The 24,530-nt window shown below is 41.0% G+C and overlaps 1 protein-coding gene across 1 annotated transcript in view; it reads right to left on the minus strand.

The window, feature by feature from the left end:
• Positions 1 to 24,530, minus strand: part of Pacrg (parkin coregulated) — a 501,453-nt gene that overhangs the window by 205,625 nt on the left and 271,298 nt on the right. The window contains exon 4 of the mRNA XM_004651092.2: positions 6,232 to 6,381. Within this exon, the coding sequence (XP_004651149.1) occupies positions 6,232 to 6,381 (150 nt within the window). The remainder of the gene's footprint in view (positions 1 to 6,231; positions 6,382 to 24,530) is intronic.

A 24,530-nucleotide genomic window follows, 5' to 3' on the forward strand; every position in this document is an offset into this window, starting at 1 on the left:
GGGCTTATGATTAAATACTTCAGCTCTTCTCTGAAATGGGTCAAGGAGTCCAAGTGGGGAGCTGAAACCAGCGAGTGGGGAGATGAGGAGTGAACACTGGTCCTTGATGATTACTTGTAAAAAGGGGGTTACTAGTACCTAGAAAATAAACTTTGTATCATATATCAACTACATATATTAGGTCTTAATATCTATTTTACATCTAATTAACTTAGTAAACATATGAATTATACTGGAATTCACACAATATCTTTGGAAGGCCACATCAAACCCTGTACCTATCATTTTCCTTGCAAGCCTCTGGGGCAGGCAAAATAGACACGTAACACCAAACACGCTCATTAGCAAAGCAATTTCACTCACACTCTATCACTCATCCCATCCAGAATTTGACATGCCCGTCACATAACTTCCTTTCAGCTCTCTGAAGGTTGATGAACTTCTTCAGTCTCTTATAACTTGCTACTTAAATTAAGGCAACTAAGGTCCAAGCTGTACAACCTTTCAAAGATCACAGAGTCAAGAAACAGAATCTGAGTACAAAACTGATGCCAGACCCTTTACTCTTCAGAACTGTGTGTGGCTGTTGCCCATTCTGCCCTATTTTTCATTGTCCCGTGCATTATCTGGCCTATTTGCTCTTGGTTGGGTGATTTCTACCAGCAGCAAGAACCTGACTGCAACCGGTGTGGTCACAGGACACAAATATTTGCCTTTGTGAAAATAACATGCAGAACACTGTGGAGATGCTCAAGCTACAGGGTCTCTCTCCACATTTTCCAGGCATGTTATGACCATAGGAGTCTCTCTAATCAACCATTTAATCCATGGGGAAGAAATGTTAAGAAAGGTCATAAATACATGTGAACTCTAAATATAACTTTCAGAAATTTGGAGGTGGTAGATTTCCTCAATGTGCCAAGGATGATTCAATGCTTTCAAATTTAATAAACCTAATTATTTCCAAGGAACTTTGAAGCAAATTTCCAAAAATGTAAATCATAGACTAAAAATGGGTCAGAATTCCATGGGGAATAAACTTTAATTCCAAAATTAAACTCAAATCTCTGAGAAGGGAAATAACCTTTTATACATGTCAATTTTGAGAGAAAAACTTCAGTTTTTGGTAAACAACCAGCTCTCAAAAGTCATCTGCATCTTAAAGGACCCTGAGCTCCTGGAGTCACAGAATCCACATTAGTATCCAGGAGGTTCGGGATGAGGTATCTGAGGATGCATGGGTTCGTGTGTGTGTGTGTGTGTGTGTGTGTGTGTGTGTGTATAAGGGGGGGCACACCCATGTCATGGCACACATGTAGAGGTGAGAGGACAACGTTGAGTTTTGGTCCTCACTTTCCACCTTGTTTAAGGCAGAATCTCTCATTGGTAGTTATGGCCTGTGAGCTTGACCCCTCCCTTCCTGCTTGTCCCACTTACATTCGGGTTTATACGTCTGCAAGTAGGTTTTGGGGATCTGAGCTCAAACACTCACACTTACATTACAAGCCGTTTACTCACTGAGCCACCCCCTTTGCAGGACTGTGGTTTTAGAAGTCACTAACATTTCAGCGTCAAAGGCTTGGCACAAGCATCATAAAAATTTTCAAATATAACTATACTCACATTATTCCTATAGATTGATATGTATGAATTTGAAGTAAAAATTTAAAGTTTGAATGTACGTTTGTTAGTCTGTAATGCTGTGCATTCTGGGTTTATCACAGATAATTGTAAGCATTTTGATATCTACAAACATAGGGACATGATATTCAGTTATCACATGTTCATTGCAAACTCCATGGAAAAAGCCTACGATATTGCTAGCAGCTCTGAGGCTTAGAGTCTGAGCTGCTTCAAGTACGGATGTCCCAGGATGATTGCTGCATTTAGGAACCAAAGGTCCAAGATAAGGAGATGGGATTTTTGGACAGCCCTGTTCTGCTTCCAGAGCCTGCAGTTTGGCTATGAATGTTCTCAGGCTATTAACTGGCTTATGCTCCTCCAATGTAGTAATTCACTATATTGTGGTCATTTCATCTCTGAAAACCACACACTCAGCATTTCCACTGTCTTAATTCTCTGTAACCTACAATAACATTTATGAAAGAACATAGAAGAGATGAAATTGTTATTGGTTAAGTGACACTAGCATCCCAAAAATATTTTATAAAAACTGCTCTTTCTCAGCCTAAAAGTAGTCCCAGGGAAACCAGCACATTTTAGATATCTTATAATCATAGTTCCAAGAAATGAGCTCAAAATCTAATTTGGATCTTCTGAGGAAGATTCTCATCTGGGATCTCCTTCTTGACACGTATGGGCTTCTTTCTAAAATCTGATTATTCCCCCAAACACCAGTCATTAAAGTCAGCTTAAATATTTGGCAGGAAAGGATGGATTTGAAAACCATGCTTCCTTGAATGACTCCTTTAACCTCTCACCCAGCATGTGACCCTTAGAAGCAAGGTGAATCCTTGAAGTAGAGTGCTTGATGTGGCGGGGGACCAGCCAGCCATGCCTTCTTCGTGGCGTAGGCGAGGACCACAGTGCAGCTGCCTGGTGGGGAGCATACTTCCACCTGTCTAGCTAGGTAGTCATTCACACAGTATTGCTATATTATCCTGTAAGACCATATTCTAAAGTTATAACATAACATGCATACAATTATGACTAGTGGGGAGACCATACTTCCACCTGTCTAGCTAGGTAGTCATTCACACAGTATTGCTATATTATCCTGTAAGATCACATTCTAAAGTTATAATATAACATGCATACAATTATGACTAGTGGGGAGCATACTTCCACCTGTCTAGCTAGGTAGTCATTCACACAGTATTGCTATATTATCATGTAAGACCATATTCTAAAGTTATAATATAACATGCATACAATTATGACTAATTTTTTCAACCCAGTTAAGGCCAATCTCCATAGGAAGGGGCTATGGACTCATTGTCTCTAATGATTGTGCCAACCTTTGTGGAAAGCTGTTATTATGTACTATCTTGGTTTGCATATGAAGTACCCCGCACCCCCAATACTCATGTACTAAAAGACTGGTCCATTATTTCGCACGTGGTCCTATTTTGGGAGGTTCTGGAAACTTCTGAGTTGAGGACTGGCTGGAGAAAGCAGGTCAGTAGGTGCTTATTCTTATTCTTTGCCAGCCTCCTTTCTGCCTAGCCCCCATGGTGCATGGAGCCTCTCCTAGAACAACGTAGTACTGTGGAACTGGTTACGATTTTTAACAGCTGGGACAGGGTAGATGTCACATAAATTGATGACCTAAGTATCATTGGTTCCTCCTTGCCCTACTTTATTCACGACGGGTCCCCTGAACCTCTGAGCCTAGTTCTCTTCATTGTGGGTGATTGCTGAAAGGGTTGTCAGGCTCTGACTGCTCAGCCCCACTTGTTTCAGACAAAGTTCATTTAATGTTAAAACAGAACGGACATTGTGAAAAGATCAGACAGGAGAACTAAGCTCAGGTTTGTTCTTCAAGGGGACAGATAGAAGGGTAGGTCATTATTTTTGAAAGGATATCTTCTCTAATTCTTTCTTACTAACATTTATATCTAGTCTCACTCTAAAAAAGACTTGTGGTGGGACTTGAAAGAAATATATTTGAATTTGAGTTTAAAAAGACATTGATTTACATAAAAGACAGGCAAAGAATGGCAGAAATACAGGAATGGATGAAATTGTTCTCAAACCAATGAAATTTAGGCTAAGATTTTTTTTTCTAATACTACATACTAAAATTTTCTAATTTAATTTTATTTATAAAGAATACATGTCATTAAAGATATCTGCTTACATAAAATAATTATGGTTCTGTGACTATGAGTACAGTGTCTATAAGCATAAAGTAAGATTTGATAAAACACTTTTAAAGCCAAGGCCTTTTCCTAGTGAAATACTACTGTGAAGGGAAACCCCATGATGAGGTAGCTTCTGGCAGAATGGGATCGAGGGTAATGGAGCCACATCAAAGAACTTTAAGTTCGCATGACCTCAGTGCTTCAATTTTATAGCAGGATCCTCTGAAAATACAGCAAAGCCTGCCATGAGACTGTAGTGACAGGTTTTAGAAGATAAGGAGACAATGAAGCTGAAGCTAATATTTTCCCCTCAAATGTTAGAAAAATATTCAGCAGAAAAATTGTCTGAATTTGGAATTCTGATGTACACATTGAGAAACATCCCCAAAATGTTAGCTGTGCTTATAACCAACAAGACTACAGTACAAACTGAATTTTCCACCGTGTATGTTTCCTACAGCCAGAACTTCCTTTGTCAGAACAGATGAGTCACAGACTTAAGGAAAAGCTGTAATGAGGAAGCAGTATAAACCGGTAGCTTTGTTTGGTACCCTGGAACTCCCAAATGGAAGTATCTTTAGCAGCTGTAAAAGACTTCTTCACAGGTTTGTTAAGGAAGAGTCTGCTTGTCTTTTGGGGCATTACCAATTGTCTTTTCTAAAACAAAAGGATCCAGAGTGACACAGATTTCAGTTCCATATCTTACTATGGGCCAACGAGAACAGGGTGCTGTTGAATCAGCTACCTATTCTCAGTAATTAATCAAGCAGGAGAGAGAAGCAAAGGCCCAGTATCCATGATCATCAGTTCAGAAGCAAATGTTTGCAAGGGAGAAACGCTTCCCAACAAATCAATGGAAATGGTCACATGCGTGCAGTGTAGATTTATGTGAGGGTCACTGAGGAGATATTCATGAGCCACATGCTTCAAAAATCCTAACCTGAGACTTTAATCAGCTTCTCTCATTCCCACTTCTAGTCATTTCTATCTTTTCCTCTGACATCTCCTGCTCTATCTCTGGCTTCCTCAAATAAGCCAGAATCTAAATATAGTACATGAACCTAGTTTCTTTTATGAACCTTCACTGAACCATGTGCATGTGCACTCTTCCTATAAAGGCATGCATATTTGATACGATGACATGGTAAAATATGAATTATGAATGAAGACTGTTTAAATAAATATGTTCTACAAAGTTAGAGTGCGGTTACCCAAACACTAAGTTTGGACAATAAGAGACTGAGTTACTAAAACCCATTTTTCTAATTTCCACAGAATAGACATCTTGCTTAAATGGTCACATGAACTGCATCTCTTCAGGTGATTTGGGATGGACAGTATCCCAACCCTTTTACTAAATATGAATAATATTAAACATGTAATTAGGTTCTATTCAAAGGTACCCAGAGAGACTATGATTTCCTGAATATTCTATGCCTGAAGCAGCCCCCATAGCAATTTAGCAGTAATATAAAGAACAGAGGGTTTGTCTCTCAGCTTTGGTTGTATATGTTTGGTTGTGATGTTTACTTGCAGAATTTTCATGCAATGTTCCACTACATTATCAACTCATTTACACGGGTGTCAGGAATAAACTTCAATGCTGATGCGTCCCATGCATGTGAGAAGTAAGGAACTTCAAAGTTAACAACAAAAAATTACATTCATCTAGTTTCAGGGAAATTGCAATGCCAATGAACAAACCCACACCCACTGCCTCCAACAGATCACCAAAGACTTGTATGTGTCTTTGCAAGATATGCATTCATCTTAGCACAGCAATATTTCCAAGAGCTTAGAAGCAATCCTTTTTGGTAAATAAATGGACCAGCATATCTATTTTTAGTCAATACTCACCATTGACAGGTAACTATAAATTATTAATTAATGACAATATCAATATTAGGAGCTATAAAATGGGAAAAATTGTCATCTAGTTTTTGCCTGACATGAGAGAGCAGATACTAAGTACCTCCAAACCACCTACCACATTTCCAATAGTGCTTGAAAAAAATTCATCTTCAATTAATTTACAACTGTGAAATTTAGCAGGGAGTATCTAAAGGGAGAATTACTTTTTAGAAGAAAAAACTCAAAACCCACTAATGTATTCAAGGACTACTAAAGAAGACTTTACAATTTACTTATTAAATGCTTACGGAAGTGCTCCACTGCTCATATACTGAGTGAGCTCTATGCACAGGGACTAACCAAGGAAATTGTCAATTTTAACCACTTCCCACAGGAGCAGCAGGAGAAGAACTGGGAGTACACTCTAGTATATGTCCAAACAGACCATGGTTGTTATATGCAATGATAAATTCTAAATGTGTTGATTAATAAGTCTCCTTTAGCCCAGTCCCTCATTTAGGGCTTGGCAGGTATTTTCACTGCTGGGATCACTTACCATTCATATTCTTAAAGATGTTCAGGATGGGGAGGATTTGACGGTAGTAGGGTACCAAAGCCTCGCCCACCATGTCCGCCGATACTACCAGGTGCTGAAGGACTTTGAGCGTGACACAGATGACCTGCCGGTTTCTGAGGTTCAAGGCATCTACGGTAGAAAAGCAGACAAGTAGAAAACACCACACACAAATTCTACAATGTTAAGGTGAAGCTGTCTCAGGGATGCACTTAATTAAACTGTTCTCTACTGGGGATCACCAGTGGGCCTCATTATCATAGCTTTGACCTGTGCACTACAGGCCCAGGGCTGGGAATGGCATCTTGGTAATCTCTCAGTTTATGCTGCTTAGGGGAAAAGAAAGATAGGTTGTGTGGAAGATGGAAGGTCACGTAGTGTCACTGATTTAGATGACACTGTGGAAGTTGGTAAGATGTTTATGTTTGTATTTAATTTATATATAACTGTCTCTTTCAGCTAAGTAATCCTTGCTATCCTTAAAGCCATGGAATTACCATGGAACAAATATTTACTTGGGAATGGGATCTAGGCTTGGTCCACATGTGGAAAAACTATGCACTGGTCACCAACACTGAGAATATTCTTTGTGGAGGCCAACAAAAAGTGAATGTCTGTAACTCTTAAACAAATAGGAGGAAAAGCAAAACATGTAAGCATTTGCTGATAAAGAGGCAACAATAATAAGCTATGAGATCAGATAATTCAACAATTTTAGAGAACAGTTCTGAGTTCAAAGTAACAAGTTTTCCTACAGAGAAAGGACAAAGGACAGTAACTCTGCCTGGTCAACCTTTCTGTACAGGGACTGAAAGGTGTCATTTACTCCAGAGGGAGAGGACAGAAGGTTGGGAATCAGGGCACTGATTCTGTGTGGACTTGGACAACTCACTGACACTTGCTTGGCCCTGTGTTCCTTAATTGTGGGAACCTGTGGTTTGCTTTCTAAGATGACTACATTAAAATGATTTAGAGAGAAGAGCTACCCAAAGCATCTATTATAGGAAGTTGGAGGTTGATGAAGGAGATCACCAAAGTACTCCAAAAGGGAATTTAAAGGCTCTACTTCTAAGATAGCCTACCTACTAATGACAAAGGGCTGAATATGATCTCAAAGCATGTATCACCTGTGCAGGGACAAAAGTGTGTAGCCTATAAAAGGGATAATGCAAGGGTCAGTACACCTGTGAGGAGCCCTGGCATTGTTCTTAACTCCAGCTCACATTTCCAACAGCCCTATTCTTGCCAGCATGACAATTCAGTGTGCATCAAAGATAGCTTTCTCTCTATGAACTTCCTCTTTATTGAATCACCACATATTTTGTAATGAGGCAGCCTGGATCATTCCCTGTAGCTCAAAGTCAAAACCTGTTTTCATGTCTCATATTCTCCATGTAGAAAAATCACATGGTTCTCCCTTGAAGCACCCTTAAACTGATGTCTTCATTCCATGTTCATTCACTTGCTCTTCACTTGACCGAGGCCCTCACTCTCACCTTTTCATCTCTGTTCCTGGGTCTCCATCCTTATCTTCTCTCCTCTGGTCCAAGGTCTCCATCCTCACCTTCTCTCCCTGCTTCTGGATCTTCCTGATTATCTTCCTCTCTCCTTTGGTACTACATCTCCATCATTTATCTTCTCTCTTTTGGTCTTGGGTCTCCATCCTTATCTTCTTTCCTCTGGTCCTGGGTCTCCATCCTCATCTTCTCTCCTCTGGTCCTGGGTCTCCACCTTCATATTCTCTCCTCTGGTCCTGGGTCTCCATCCTCATCTTCTCTCCTCTGGTCCTGGGTCTCCACCTTCATCTTCTCTCCTCTGGTCCTGGGTCTCCACCTTCATATTCTCTCCTCTGGTCCTGGGTCTCCATCCTCATCTTCTCTCCTCTGGTCCTGGGTCTCCACCTTCATCTTCTCTCCTCTGGTCCTGGGTCTCCATCCTCATCTTCTCTCCTCTGGTCCTGGGTCTCCATCCTCATCTTCTCTCCTCTGGTCCTGGGTCTCCACCTTCATCTTCTCTCCTCTGGTCCTGGGTCTCCACCTTCATATTCTCTCCTCTGGTCCTGGGTCTCCATCCTCATCTTCTCTCCTCTGGTCCTGGGTCTCCATCCTCATCTTCTCTCCTCTGGTCCTGGGTCTCCATCCTCATCTTCTCTCCTCTGGTCCTGGGTCTCCATCCTCATCTTCTCTCCTCTGGTCCTGGGTCTCCATCCTTATCTTCTCTCCTCTGGTCCTGGGTCTCCATCCTTATCTTCTCTCCTCTGGTCCTGGGGTCTCCATCCCCATCTTCTCTCCTCTGGTCCTGGTCTTCACCCTCATTGTCTCTACTCTGGTCCTGCATTCACACCCTCACTTTCTCTCCTCTGGCTCTGGTCTCCATCCTTACTGCCATATTCTTTCTGTGGGCCCTTTGGGGGAGTCCTCCCCTGGAACATTTGCATGTTACCCAGCATACCTCTTTTATCTATGCCTATTTCCTTCCCTTCAACTTATTTTCTCACTCCTCCTGGGTAAATCTTTTTTTTTTTTAATTAATTTATTTATTTGAGAGCGACAGACACAGAGAGAAAGACAGATAGAGGGAGAGAGAGAGAGAATGGGTGTGCCAGGGCTTCCAGCCTCTGCAAACAAACTCTAGACGCGTGCACCCCCTTGTGCATCTGGCTAATGTGGGACCTGGGGAACCAAGCCTCGAACCGGGGTCCTTAGGCTTCACAGGCAAGAGCTTAACTGCTAAGCCATCTCTCCAGCCCCTGCTGGGTAAATCTTTCTAGAGCTTCTGATTATCTGACCACTTGTTCAAAGAGCTTAGTGTTGCCTCTCCCCCATTTCCTACTGAAGACAGGACAAACTAGCCCATTCCAGGGGAGGTATTGAGGGTAAGTATAAACTGAATGTTTAGTTAAAAGCCCAAGAATATAAAATATCATTTAGCTGTTTAATACCTACTTCATGTGGAATGACTAGTAAGTTCAAAAAAATAAAGCAACAGACCAGGGTTTGGGGCATGAACATACTTCAGAGCAGCCCCACAACTTCTAGTCCAGTCAAGACTACATTCCTGTTTGTAATGAGTAGAGATACCCAGCCTTAGTTCTGGGAGCCCACCTAAATATAACTATGGGACTTCATAACATGATGGCCCGATATTACAGCTCTTAGACACTTTGCAGGCTGTATTTTCTCTTCTGAAAAACAACTAAAAATAGAACGTTATAATTTTGACTACAAGTTGTGGCAATGAGAATCGGGAACAAAGCTTTGGAGAACCATGAAGAGGAAGCAGGGCACACAGTGTGTTGCATGGTCAGAAATGGTATCTTTTTCAGTTCTCATCTAATCTAAGTGTTGTTTTGTCTTTGCAGGAAGTCAGAGGGCACAAAACTACTGAATCAGCTGAGGTTAGCAGAAGAGAGCTGGGAGCCTTTGGAAGGCCCATTCTGAGGACCACGGACAGTGGGCATTCTTCCAAGCTCTCGGTGAAATCCACCAAGTATAGGCTTCAGGGTGGCACACGTCTGTGTGACAAGTCACACTAGCAGCATCCATGTTTTGAGCATCTCTGTATGCCACCATAACCACACATTTGTCATGACTCAGTTTACTAATGTTCCTTTGTCAAATATTTATCAAGAGTACTATAGTATATTATGTGCTCCTTGCTGTTTTCGAACTTGGCAAGCTGGAAATGAACAAGACACAAATGGCAATGCCCTTGTGGGGTTTATAATGTCATAACAACACTAATGTGTGAGATTATTTCTGACAAGGAAAGGATATTGAAGCAGCCAATCAGAGCCCAGTCTGAGGGATCAAGGAGGGCTCCCAAATGCAGGTATAAAGCTTGGAGAACAATACACCACAGTTAGGTGAAGTGCTCCCAGAGAGGGAGAGAGAAGCAAGCTAGGGGACAGGAATCCTTCATTCTTCACCTGCTCCAGTCACACGAGATTGCATTGAGGGATTTGGGGCCACAGCCCCAAAGAGGAAAGAGATGACTAATGGGTTTTTATCATTGTTAGTGTTAGTCTCAAGAGTAGCTGCAGCATGTGGCTTTGTGTAGGTGTGCATAAAAGGAGGGTATAGCTGTGGCAGTTTCTCAAGCTAGAGGATGGTGAAGTTTCGTCTTGTCTGATCAACTAGTAAATCAGAGGCTTGAGGTTTGGGTTTTCTGCTTGTTCCCTCCTTCCTACCACATTCCTTCAAAAAGCCTCTGCCATATGTAATTATCCATGTTGCAGGTTTTGTTTTTCCTCAAGAAAATAAAACAGAAAAACCCACTATAAAGTCACAGGTAGGAGAACCTATGAGAGGCCTTTGAAGAGATAACCATCTGGATGTGGTGACTGCAGTGGCTCCCGTGTGCTGGCATATCACAGTGTGCTTGTGTCCCAAAGGCCTCTTGTCCTTCCATCTACCCCCAGTGTCAAGAGAAGAAACTTACCATGGACAATATGCTGATTAAGGAATGATTCTATGCATATATGGACAACTCTATCATTAATTTTTATTATACTTGTGCCTGTATGTCTCACTACCTGATCAGGGCACATTAACAAGCTCTCTCAACACAACAGTGAAAGCAGCTCTCAGGAAGTAACTGCACTGCAACCTTGACTGAATTAATGTGGTTGAGATAGATGGTGCCATTGATGAATTACAACCAAAGTGCCTGAGCTGTACTCTGAATGGTACCTGACATGGAACGCTAAGAACTTCTTGGTAACCAGGCTTAAAGTCGCTATAGTAGCTGTGAGATAAAGCCAGGTACACTGTAAAAACCCCTTAATAGTATTGAGGGACAATTTTTTTTAATTAGCCATTTCTACTTCAGTTCTTGTATTTTCTCCCTCATTTTTGAGGAATTTACACATAGCATTAGGTTGGAAATCTTGTTTTTCTTATTTTCCCAATGGAACAAAAAAAAGGAAAGATGATTGGAGGGGGATAGAAAATAAAGCTTTATTCTTTGAAAAAGTATATTAACAGCTTTAAAGAGATGTGAATCTGTTGCTTGAAAGAGGAGAAATGCATTTATTCTTCTGTAAGCTATTGTTAAGTCTTAGGTGAGGATGATGAACTCAAGATTTAAGGTTGTGAAAAGGGTCTCACATGACGAGTCTTCTGACATTATGGCACCTTTCTATTCAGAAAATTGGATTTCTATTGTACTTTTTGTTACCTTCAAGTATAATCAACAAGATAGAGTTTACAGATATAGAGAAATTGCTAAAGAATAAGGGAAAATAATCTGAAGTCAAAGCAGTGAAATTTATTCAACTTAGATGGTTGTAAACCCCACATATCCATTATTGCTATGAATTTTTACAAAGTGAGAATATTTTCTACTATTAGATATGATTTGCTACTGTGGAATAAAAAAACACAGAAATATTTCCACTTGTTATTTTGTTAAACTGGAAATACCCAGTAAAATGAAAATCAAACATAAATTCAAAAAGTACTTTTGACATATGCTATAAATATTAACATCCTTGATATACAAATATATTATGTGTCACAATTCAATAAAGGAATGACTTCCCATTAAAATGAGCTAAGGGTATGAATAGATAACAGAAATTAATAATGACAAATAATTGAATAATATTAAGATTACTCAGATTCATTGGCAATCAAAATAAGTTTGGAATAGCATATCAGCAAAATGTTGGAGTTTTATTATCCTGAATGGAAACATGTTGGGAAAAGAAGAACCTTAGTAGAAACCATATGATAAATTATTTCAGCTTTTCTACAGGGCAACTTAGGAATATACCCAAAAGCCACACAAATGCACATACTACTTGATCTGAAATTTTTACTTACAGGCCTATATCCTGAGGAAGTGTGCAAATGTGCACAGAGTCACATGAAGGGATGCTAAAACCTATGCTATGTAAAATATGAGATAATCTAAATGTTCTGAAAAGAACACACTTATTAAAAATGTTTTAGAACTGGCTAACTCAAGGACAATATATCTACAGAGTGGAAAAATTGCAAATTTATTAGTTGTTTCATAGAAAAATTTAAAAATAAGAGTATGTTCATAAAATATTAGTTAGAAATGCATATTTGCCTTATGATCTTATAGACTAGAACATAAATAGGAAAACACTAGGAGCGTATCATTAGATACTGGCAGTAGAAACTATCTCTTCCACATGCATATGTAGAAGTGGGATTGTATTTCTTTTTTAAAATGTACTTTTTTCAAAAAAGTTTTTTAAAAAGTTATCAACATACTGTACATATTTACCTTTTGTTGTTGAACATTTTCCTTGATTATTCTAACTTTTAGGATTTTAGAATCCCATCCCTTTCTCATTATTTCTTCATACAATTTTCTTGATTATTCTTAAGCCTTAATTTTTTGAGACAAAAATGTGAAGAAATACTTGGCATTTTAGCAAATACTCCAGTAAATCTAGGGAATAATTTGGGGAGCAAAAGTCATTTTCCCTATGGGATCTCTTTTCTTGGAGCATGAGGGTGCTTTAGGCTTTTTGTTTTCAAGGTCCGCAGACAGACTTTTCACATAGAAAACATATGGTTTGATTAGGGTTAGTTCAAGGAATTCTGTATTTTAGAAGCTTGAGAAATACCTCCATCAGTAAAGTGCTTGCCTTGCAAGCATGAGGACTTGAGTTCCTATCCCAGAACCCAAGCTAACAAAGAATAAGAACACGAAAGAGGAGGAGGAAGGAGAGGAAGAGGAGGGAGAGGAGGAAGCAGCTGTCATGGTATTGTATGCTTGCAATCCTAGAGTTAGTGAGGCAGAGACAAGCCAATCTTTGGGGCTTGATGGGTTTAGCTGGTTTAGCCTAAGTGGCAAACTCCAAGCCAGTGAGAAACCTTGATGTCTCCAAAAAAATCTAGATGCCCCCTGAAGCATACCACCGGAGTTTGTCTTTTTCCTGATGTCCACGTATGCACACATGTGCACCTGCATACACATGAATTTACACACAAATACACAAAGGAATTTTACATTTGTTATATATGTAAGATAATTTGTCTGATACACTTTGTAAAGATTAGTCACATAGTCACATAAAATCACATGTTTTTTGTATATTCATTTTAAAACTGATTATCTTTATTAGTTACGTACACAGTGTATACAGTCATGTTGGTACTTTAGTTAGCCTCCTTCCTGCCTTCCCCATCTGCAGCAACCCTCTTCATTGGGGAATTCGGGTCATGCATTGTGGGGCTAGCCATCACTTATGGGAACGAGGCAATGTCTCTGCATAATGACTCAATGTGTGCCTCTGACATTTTTTCCACTCCCTCTTCCACAAATTTCCCTGAGCCACATTGGGTTCATTTTAGGTCTGCTTCAATGATGAGGTCTCAGGAGCCTCTGTGCCTGTGAATATCTGGTTTGGTAGGAGTTGAGTGTTCTCTGTGTCCATCTCCTTCACCCTTGTGCTGGTACCAGGTTCACCAAGAAAGCAGCACTCTTGCTTATTCCCCAAGCACTCTTAGTTTCAGTTGGGGCCCTTCTGAGGTGTGATGGGCTGGTTCTTTCCTTAGGATCTGCATCCATCTGAAAAAGAGAAGCAAGTTCTCCAACGAAGAGTGAAGTTAATGCAAGATAAATGGGATTCCCATTGTTATTTTTGAGAATTTAGTATGTATAGGCCCTATTACAACCCATGATTGGTGAGGGCTTGATAATGGAGAGCAGGCTCATTTTTTGATATGGTTCTGACGTGTCCCAGCTCCAGCTATTTTTTCCATTCCACTGAGCAGATAATTAGCCAAATCAAGAGCAGCTGGTTTCCCACCATGGCTGTGTGCCACTATTGCACTTCTGTGAGCATCACATCAGGTTGTTTTTTGCTGAGTAGCTTAGATCCCAAGTTGCTTGGACAGATGTTGGTCATTTTCCCCCAGTCACTCATGTAGCACCTTCTGCCACTAGACGAGCTAACTGTCTGGGGACTGACTCTCTTCCAGATTCCAGCCAGGTCACTCCATGTTCTGTACCAACAGCATATGGTACCTTCAGCAGTAAGGTCTTACCACTAACCTTTGGTGGGTCATAAAACTGATTATCTTAAGTTTCATATTGGATCTAATGGTATTCAGTGAATCTAGTTGGGCTCTATCAGAATTCATATTGTTAAGAACATAGGCAAATTTTTTTGCCTTCTAATATTCCTATTTTTAGTCTTACAACAGAGGTTAGACTATATTTAAAAACATACAGTGTAACCGGGTGTGGTGGCACACACCTTTAATCCCAGCACTTGGGAGGCAGAGGTAGGAGGATTGCTGAGAGTTCAAGGCCACCCTGAGACTACATAGTGAATTCCAGATCAGCCTGAGCTAGAGTGAGACCCTACCTTGAAAAACAAAAACAAAAAAAAAAAACACAAAAAAACAAAACAGTGTTACATTGCCCAGAGAAGTAATTTAGGTTTTCATCAGTCATATAATTTAATATCTTAAAATTTTGTCTATTGTAGAATATATAGCATAACCATATTTAATTATTTTAGTTTATTACAATTCATTCCATTCACAATGTGTGTAAGTTTCAACTTTTTTACTTTCCAAAACTCACAACAAAACACTATATTCATGATGCAAAGATTCCCCTCCTCCACTCCATTTCCTTCTCCTCTGTTCCCTGGTAATCTCTAATGGAGTTTCTGTCTATATTAATGTGCCTACTAAAATGTCTGCAAGTATTTAAAACACTATCTTTCCTGAAGTGAAAATATTTAGTATTTGAGGCTACTGTACTCAATTTCATATTTGCTGTACTATATTAAAATGAATATAAATTTGGCTAATTGCTGGTCATTAATCAATTTACTACTTCATAGATCAGAGTGTCAAAATTACAGATATTTTTCCTTCTGTAGTAGAAATCAGTTGCTGTAGAATTCCATGTGACATGGAGTGATGTCTACACTTTAGTCAGCTACGTTAAAGCAGTATAAGCTAAGAACAGGTGCTATGGACAGGAAGTCAGCCTAGAGTCAGAGGCACAACTTGTAATCTATTCCTTGCAGTTTCTCTGTAGTCATAAATATTATTTTTGTTTTAAAACATCATTCCACTCTTATCCATACAGAAATAAGCCACTTTTATGCAGCAACCAGATTTTCATCAAAGCCTCACCATTACTAGAAGTTAGCTTTTTCCCAATTTTCCCTGGACAAGGATATGTTCCAACTTTCAGAACCTTAGAACATGATTTGGTATTTGGTGAAAGTGGCCTTTTTTGGCATGCAGTCCTTAATGTTTGTCATAACTGACATTATCTGTCTAGACAAATGGAAACCTTGAGACAGTGCAGTGCTTGAAGCTCACAGTCCCCTTTGTATTCTGGGAGGAGGAGGCCTGGACTCCTTTGAACTGCAACAGCACACTCCCTCCACGCCTGCAACGAGGCTGGCCGGGCATTGCACACCCTGAGAGCAGTGGCGGTCGGAGGCAGGGTGAGGCTCTTCCAGTTGAACACCCGCTGTGCTCCTCTGGAGCTGGGCTTAGGCTCAGCTCCTCTTGAAGGGATGACCTGGGGCTCCGAAGGAAGGAGTTAGCTTTACCACTCTGGTCAGGGCAAAACCAAATGACCCCAAGAGGCACTGCTTGTAAGAAGCACTTCAAGTGGTGGAGAAAGGGTTTCTAAGTTTGCCACAGCTTTCACATGGTAGAAGTGGTGCCATGAAAAAAGTTATAATATTCGTAAAGTAAGGAAATTGAGGAATGTTCACAAAATGGAAGACGGGTCAATAGAGTGATTTCCAAGAAGCAGGAGCCCTTTCCTCCTCAAAGAATACACACTTTGATGTAAGTTTGTGGTACAGTTCCCGGGACGGTAACTTTAGCAAGCACTTAGGCACCTGAGTGAGCTCTCTGGAAGAACCAAGTCATGCCAACCTCATGTACTCAAGTATGTCCTCGCATATAGGAGCCATGGGACTGTGAAGTACGGGGCCATTGGGCAAGAGCGCTCTACTCTTTTAACAAGACACACAAGTGGCCTACGAGTGGGGTCTGCTTTCTTTTCTCTTATCCTGTGTGAACAACTGAATCCAAGCAGCGTGCACAGGTGCTTCGGTATCAGCCTGTGTAGCCCTTAGGGAGATGCCCAGAGACCTAACTGATACACTCATTTCCATATGGCTCTTTTTTCACCCAAAGTTGAGAAATCTGCAGAGCCATGACCTTAAAGGAAACCAAGGGAGTAAAAATATAACAATTTTTAAAAAGAGTAATTTTCATCACCACCTTGTTTTAGCATGGTGTTGAGTGTTCTATTTGTATACCAGTTGTATACAAGGCTATATAACCTTGCGAGTTCTTAATGCCTCTGGGCAATGGGTTTTAGAATCCCTTGGGAGGGTTAATTGGCCTAAGACCACCCAGGTACTTAATGGCAAGCTGAGATCTGGTTTACATGAGCTCCAAGTCTGCCCTCCTTTTTCTCCTAGTAACCCCTTGGTTGTGGGGTACTGCCCTGTGCCCTGGTTCATAATCTGGAGTGTGTTGAGCAGAAATGTTCAAAGTTCCACAGTGTATAGACTCCAGTGTGCACTCAGAGTAAGCGGTCTCCACCCCTGCTGGGTCCCCAACCTCAGTGGCTTGATGTGAGGAAGCATCACACTGATGGAGTCAGATCTCATGGCATCTTCTGGAAAGAAAGTTACCCACTGCAGGCCTGCTGTCCTTCACCCGGTCCTTCTGTGAGGAGCAATGAAGGAGCTCTGCATGGTGTTCTAGCTGGGTCACCAAACCATGATGATGACACTTAGCATAGGTGTACCACAGGCTGGTTAAAAGCTTTACCTACACTAGCTCCTTTCACCACAGAAATGGCTCTGTAAATTGGGTGTCATCCATGCTCCCACTGTGTAAATTAAGATATTGAGCCTTGGGGCTGAGGAGACCACTCAGTGCTCAAAGCACTTGCCGCTCAAGCATGAGTACCTGAGTCCAGAAAGCAGAACCCACGCAAAGCTGGACACTTTGTGGCAGGAGTCTGTAATGCCAGTGTGCTTACAGCAGAAAGGGGAGTGGCAAGAGGACAGTTCCCAGAAGCTCGTGGGTCAGCTGCTCTGCAAATGTAGTATGAACAAGGTGGAAGGCAAGGAGAGACCCCTGAGAGACCCAACTGCTACACACGCAATGTGTACCCCTACACTCACATACATGAACACACACACACACACCAAAAGAAAAAAACCTTCATACTGAGCATTGACATTTGTTTGAAGGTAGAGAAAGGACAGTCAACGTGTAATGAATTCAGTCTGAAGGGAAGCTGGCTGTCTAGCTCATTCCCTCTGATTCTATCTTGGCTTTCTGGCATGGGCAGCTGCGATCTCCCTGCCGTCTCTGTCACTGTCATCATATTTGTGTCACCTCTCTCTCTCTGATTTCTCCTTCTCATTCAGGTGCTAGCCTGAGGTTTGTTTTTCTTCACAGGTTTGAAAGGACCTTGGCTCTGGCAAGTGACCAGATGCATGTTCAAGCTGAGGGCATTGTCTGAGTGCCACCTTGGATTCATACACAGTGATCATGCTTCCATAGACACTTTGACATGCACGCCACGACTGGAAAAGTGAAAACAGCATGGCAATGGACAAGTTCAGTGCTTGGGAAGGAAGCAAAGCAAATGGTGGGTGTCAGGGGGTGACTGCACAGCCCTGTCTGGCTAAGACTGCTTAGGCCAGGTTGCTTCTCCTTGAACTCAACTCATGACAACTCTCTGGGGCTCATAATAATTTCCTTCCATTAGAAAGATGAAAATGCTGCTCCAGAACTTCAGATGAATTCTTTGGCACAAACTAAGAGTAGAACTCAAGTGTAAGGCTGTGACCTTTTTGTTTGCTTGTGTGTGTGCGGTGTGTGTGTGGTATGTGTGTGTGTGATGTGTGTGTGTGTGTGTGTGTGTGTGTGTGTGTGTGTGTGTGTGTGTGGTGTGCCTATGCATGTGGAGGCCAGAGCACGACCTCTGGTGTAGATCTTCAGGTATGTCATTTACCCTTTTGAAAGAGAGTCTCTGTCTGAAGCTTACTAGTTAGGTTAGTCTGGCTAGCTCCCAGGATTTGCCTGTCTCTCTCTACCCTCCAGTGCTGAGATTACAGGTGTGTGCCACCACATCTGGCATTTTTATATGGGACCTCATCCTTATGAATGAAGCACTTTATGAACCTTATTATCTTTTCAGTCTACCACAGTTTTCCTAATGTGCCACAAAGAGGCAACAGAGAAAGGTAGTTTTTAATATCCAGTTACTTAGTCTTCACAGGATTAGATGGTTCTCCAGAGCTCAGTAAACCAGTGTTCTAGACACTGAAATTCTGGTTCCACTTCCTCAGTGCTATGGGTTTTCATTTGGGCATTCAGATTGGTCAGCATAGGTGAAGCTTCCTGCAACAACAGCTATGACCTACTTCTCATTCACGACACCCCCAGGTCAGACTAACCTGGGTTGAGGATAGGAGACCAGAGCAACTACATTTGGCTCTGAAATGCTTCCACTGAGGAAGTGCACATGACTACTGCCCTCATCCTCCATTGGAAGAGGTTGACTCCTGGCTTTACAGACTTGGTCAACTGAGAGATGTGGAAGGTAGGCAGTGGGTGTGCGTAAGTGTGTCTACCAGAGCTCATGCTGCTTCGGAAAGCCGGTACTTTCCCTTCATCTCCACCATGGGTGGGCGACACCATCTAGGTTGCTTGAGTCACTGTTTTCCTCTCTCACTTGGCCACAGCTGTCTAAAAGAGCTGGGCATGTGTCCTTGGCTGGTGCACTTAGAGCAAATCTGTCTTTTACTTTTAATTTCTGGAATTATAGAGACAATGACACTTGTTTTGTTCTTATAGGTGTGAATGAAGATAACATGATGTTCCAGAATCTACTTGGAACATTCTGCTAAGAGAAGGGAGCCAACTTCAAGATGACCTCCACATAATAGAGCAGAGAGTAACTCCTGAGACACGAGTTCAAATTAAGCTTAAGACAGTTTTCTAGTTGCATGACTTATTAAGAAAATTTTACGGGCTGTATGCATGGCTTAGTGGTTAAGTTGTTTGTCTGCAAAGCCAAAAGAGCCAGGTTCAATTCCCCAGGACCCACGTTAGCCAGATGCACAAGGGGGCACACACGTCTGGAGCTTGTTTGCAGTGGCTGGTGGCCCTGACGCACCCATTTTCTCTCTCTCTCCCTCTCTCGCTCACTCATTCTCTGTCAAATAAATAAATAAAAATAAAATATTTTAAAAAGTACCTAAGACAACTGTAATAAATCTTTTTTGTATATCTGTTTTGTGTTTTATAATGAAAATAATCCTAAGTAGCATACTTTTTCATAAAATATAGTTGTTCTTTTAAAATTAAAAAATTGCCGATTTTTTATAGCTTATTGCTTTTAAAGTAATAGACCTGGGAAATTTCAAAATACATAAGTAAAATTATTTGACTATGCAAAAGGATATTATATTTAAGTGTTCTTTTTCCTTTCTAATTAGAAAGAATCGGGAAAATAAATTTTGTATTATGATACAGGTTCTCAGATTTTATCCTTGGTTTGTGAATTTTCTTCCATTTTCCCATTGGATGCTTTTTAGTGAGAATATTTTCTTCTTTTTTCAAATGATATTTGTTCAAGTATCATAATCTGTGAGTCAGTGTGTTCCCTGCCCCTTGGCCAAAGCTCTTTGAAACAGCTGGACATGTGCCCCTGGCCAGTGCAGTCAGCCAGGTGACTTCGGCTCCTTAGAGCACCCCAACGAGGCCCCTGTCCCGCCGCCTCCTAGGGGCAGCCCACTGTGCACGTCTCCACACAGCCTCGACTCCTGCTGGCTAGGCTGCAGCTCTACGGTGCTGCTCACAAACAAAGGAATCTCACGGGAGAATTTAGACAAATAAGCAGAAATTGACTCTCACTGCTTCTTCTAATAAATAGAAAGCATTACATTATTCTAGTCTTTATTTGCAAATTAAGCACCATGAAAAGACAGTTTTCTGTAAGACGTGGTGTAGTGGCAACCACTTGACAGTTTTGAAAATGGTACCTATGCAGATTTCAGCACGGAGAGCAGTTACACATCTTATTTAATTAATTTTGCAGATATTCTGGTGCATCTACTTGGACTAGCAAGTCCATTAGGCGCTGTGGGGACATAACACTTCCTAGCATATTCCACATGATGCAGGGGAGGAGGCTGTAAAGTTCAGTGGGAGAAGGAAGGCAGGGGGCAGGGAGTGGAGAGAGAGTAAATACAGGTCCTCCTGGAGCTGGGCTTTCCAGGTACTTTCATGCTTGTATGTACTTGGGGCTGTAGGGCGAGCAGTGTTGAAAGAGAGCAAAGGCACAGAGTTAGCAAGGACCAAGGCAAGTTAGAGGGCACTGTTTGGCTAAAGCACAGGGTCCATGAAGGGCGCTAGTGAGAAGTGAAGTTGACAACATAACCTGCAGTCACGTAGCTAGCGGAAACCTGTGGATGCCACGGCAAGGAATTCAAGGTGACAGACCTCGGCCATGAAAGATGGATGGTTTTGTATAGGGGTTGAAAGACTTGCCTTGGGGTTGAGGTGTGTGGCCTAGCATAGTGAAAGCAACAGGAAAAGTGACTTGGGGGACCAAAAGAGAGAGTTCCCTTGGCAGCGCAGCAGGAGGGTCCTGGAAGGGAGAGGCCATGGGGGTAGGGAGGCACACAGGAGATCTGCATGCACTGCTCACACCAGCTGCATTCTAAGATTCACACTGAACAGATCCCAGTGGCCTGGTGGTGGGCAGAGGTGGGAAGATGAAAGAACTGAAGATGAAAAGACCTTCACTGTGCCCACCACAGGGGAGTTGATGTTTGGGGTATGTGTCTAAAGGGTTACCTGTCTGCTAGAATTGGAATTGACATTCTTCTGAGGAACATAAAATAATGCAGAGGCTCTGAAACATGCCATTTGTGGCGTCGAGGGAAGGACTTCACTTTGTGGCTCTGCTGAGCTTGGAAGAGCCCTGGACTTGGGCACGCATATATGAACATGCATACACACATACATGGAACACACATACATTTGTGCACCAACTTTACGACATCCTGTCTTCCTGTAGGTGGCCTGAGGTGATCTGTGAACCTGGCTCGCTAGTCACTCGATTCAGAGACCCACAAAAATTGAGGAAAATCAAGAGGTTTAATTTCTGGCTTCTCTTTAAGGACACCATGAAGTTTCCCATGCCACCCAAGGTATATATAACTGAACAGCCAACACACACATGAAGATGTCACACTGAAGAAGCAGTGTGTCACTATGGCATTACAATAGTTGGTATGGATGTGCCCAGGACAAATTGTCGACCTGGATGCCAAGGAGGTGCCAGTGAGAGTGCTGCAATTTTGCTGACCTGACTAAAAATGCAGTCCTGCTGAACTGCGTGGTGGATGTAGTATCCAGTTATTAAACGCACCAAGAGGAACAAAGCGCCCAGCAAGCACCATGCTCCTCACAGAGCTAGATGTTAGATAAACATGGAGCAGAGCTCCTGAAAAGGAGTCATTTTTTCCCAAGCCAGAAGAGGAGGTTGCACAGAAGAACCCAATAATGATGATGGGTCCGCATACAAATAGTAACAAATAAATAATACCTAAAGTGAATAGATGTTGAATTCCATTAAGTGCTTTAAAACAATTTATTATATGATTTTTACATTTAAGGTGGTAAATTTTCTTGTCTATTTTTTAATGTTAAGCCAGTCTTATAGTTGTGATGAGGAATTATCATTTTTACATGTTAATTGATTCATGCTATTGGTAATATTGTTTACAAATATTTCAAAAAGAGTCCTGAATCAGACTGATTGCCCTTCTTATAATGGGATAAAGGTTATGCCAGCCTTATAAAGTGAGTTGGAACATGTATTCTCTGATTTTATTTTCTGAAAAAATTTGTACAAGATTTAATTTTTTTCTTTTAAGTGTTTGGTACAAATAAGTAGTGAAGCTTTGTAAGCCTTCAGCTTCCTGTGTGTAGGATAGTTTAATACTGATCTAATTCTTCACTGGCTACATTAACTTAAACTTTAACATATTTTCTATTTTCATGGTGTCAATTTTGATAAGTCATAAAAGGTTAAAAATGCTACTAATATCCTATTGAGAAGGCTTTATAGTCCCCAGTTGCCTTTTTATTTCTGATACTGGTTATTTTTGTCTTCTTTCATTTTTAATTTCTAAGTTTATCAAGTACTTATCAATTTTACTAGTAATTTCAAGCCATCAAACAATGTTTAAAATTTGTTTCTTTCAATTGAATAGTTATTTATTTTAAATTATGATTTGACCTAACATTTTTTCCCATAGGCTTTCTTGTGGTGTTCTATAACTAATTAAGATAGATATTTAGTTTGTTACTTTTCCTAATTTTTACCTTTTCCTGGAAATACATTTCAGGCTATAGACTTCTTCTGAACACTGTAGTGAATCTAAATTTTAGCAATATTCTTATGGGTTTTTTTTTTTGTAATTTTAATTCATTGTTTTCATTATTCTGTAGTTAACATACTTTCTTTTTCATTTTTATTTATTTATTTATTACAGTCAGAGAGAGGGAGAGTGAGAATGGGTGTGCCAGGGCTTCTAGCCACTGCAAAGGAACTCCAGACACATGTACCACCTTGTGCATCTGGCTTACATGGGACCTGGAGAATTGAACCTGGATCCTTAGGCTTCGCAGGCATGCCTTAACCACTAAGCCATCTCTCCAGCCCTACAGTTAACATACTTTTAAAGTAATTATTATTCCTTACTTGGCTTATGGCTATTTAAAACATATGTCTTAAGTTCAATATAGATAGGACCATTTCTGCTACAGTTTTAAAAACTGATTTCAGTACAAACTGTATTTGGGTGAGTGAATATGCTCTATACATTTTGAGCTCCATCTTCTGGCCCAGGTTGTGGTTGGCTGCCGCCAAATCTAATTGGCCTGGACAGGCGACTGGCAGTAGTCAATGCAGTACTAAGTTTTGGCAAAGATCAGAAGCAGCTCACGAGGCCCAGGGGTAGTTCCAGTTCTGATCTGCCACTGGGAAACTGTGACAGGGAGATGTCTCGTAAGTTTTATCTGCCTCAAAAGCAACACCCCCACAATAGGGATAATGGTACCTGCTTTCTAGGGTTGCTGGGGGGATTGACTGGTATGGTTCCAGAAAATTCTGCTTAATAGAAGCTTTCAGGCTGAAATCAGCCATGGTGGTTTGGTTGTGATTATAGTGGGGATGCCCATGGAATCTCCTCAGTTGTTCTCACTGACCAAGATAAAGCAAACAGTAAATGGTTTGATCAATAACTTTGTGGAATAAGCTTATATTCAACTTTGCCTCATACAGAAAATGTACTTTCTTCTTTTTTATTTGTTTTTTTTTAATGATATACAATTTCGTTTTTTTTAAATTATTTATTTATTTATTTGAGAGCGACAGACACAGAGAGAAAGACAGATAGAGGGAGAGTGAGAGAATGGGCGTGCCAGGGCTTCCAGCCTCTGCAAATGAACTCCAGACGCGTGCGCCCCCTTGTGCATCTGGCTAACGTGGGACCTGGGGAACCGAGCCTCGAACCGGGGTTCTTAGGCTTCACAGGCAAGCGCTTAACCACTAAGCCATCTCTCCAGCCCGATGATATACAATTTCATGTGGCCTAAGTTGGCTTTGAACTTTAGCTGAGGCTTGCTTTGAACTCTTGACCCTCTCTTCTGCCTCCACTTCCCAAGCATTGAGATTACAGGAATGCACCACCATGACTGGCTAATGGTGAATATTTCTTGGAGCCCAGTGAGAGCATTAGTATACTCCAAAAAAAGGAAGGGAGAAGATCATATTTCGTCTTCATATAGCAATAAATACCAATTAAAAACAATGAAAACTAAATCCTAAAATATTTATAGATTTAATGTAGTGTTTTAATGAATAAATCAAAAATATGAAAACAAAGTCTTTATAATCTAGTAACAAGGAAAATATACTCATCAAAGTGGATGTAATGGGGGCTGGAGAGATAGCTTAGTTAAGGCACTTGCCTGCAAAGCCAAAGGACCCCGGTTCAATTTTCTAGGCCCCATGTAAGCCAGTTGCACAAGGAGGCACATGTATCTGGTTCATTTGCAGTGGCTGGAGGCCCTGGCACACCCATTCTCTCTCTTTCTAAATCAATAAGTAAATAAAATATATATTTTAACTTACAAAAGGATGGAATGAAGCCAAAATTGTATACAGAACCAACATTGTAACCTGACATGCTATGATTACAAAGCAAA

Source organism: Jaculus jaculus, chromosome 9, assembly GCF_020740685.1.
Source record: "Jaculus jaculus isolate mJacJac1 chromosome 9, mJacJac1.mat.Y.cur, whole genome shotgun sequence".
Classification (NCBI taxonomy): Eukaryota; Metazoa; Chordata; class Mammalia; order Rodentia; family Dipodidae; genus Jaculus; species Jaculus jaculus.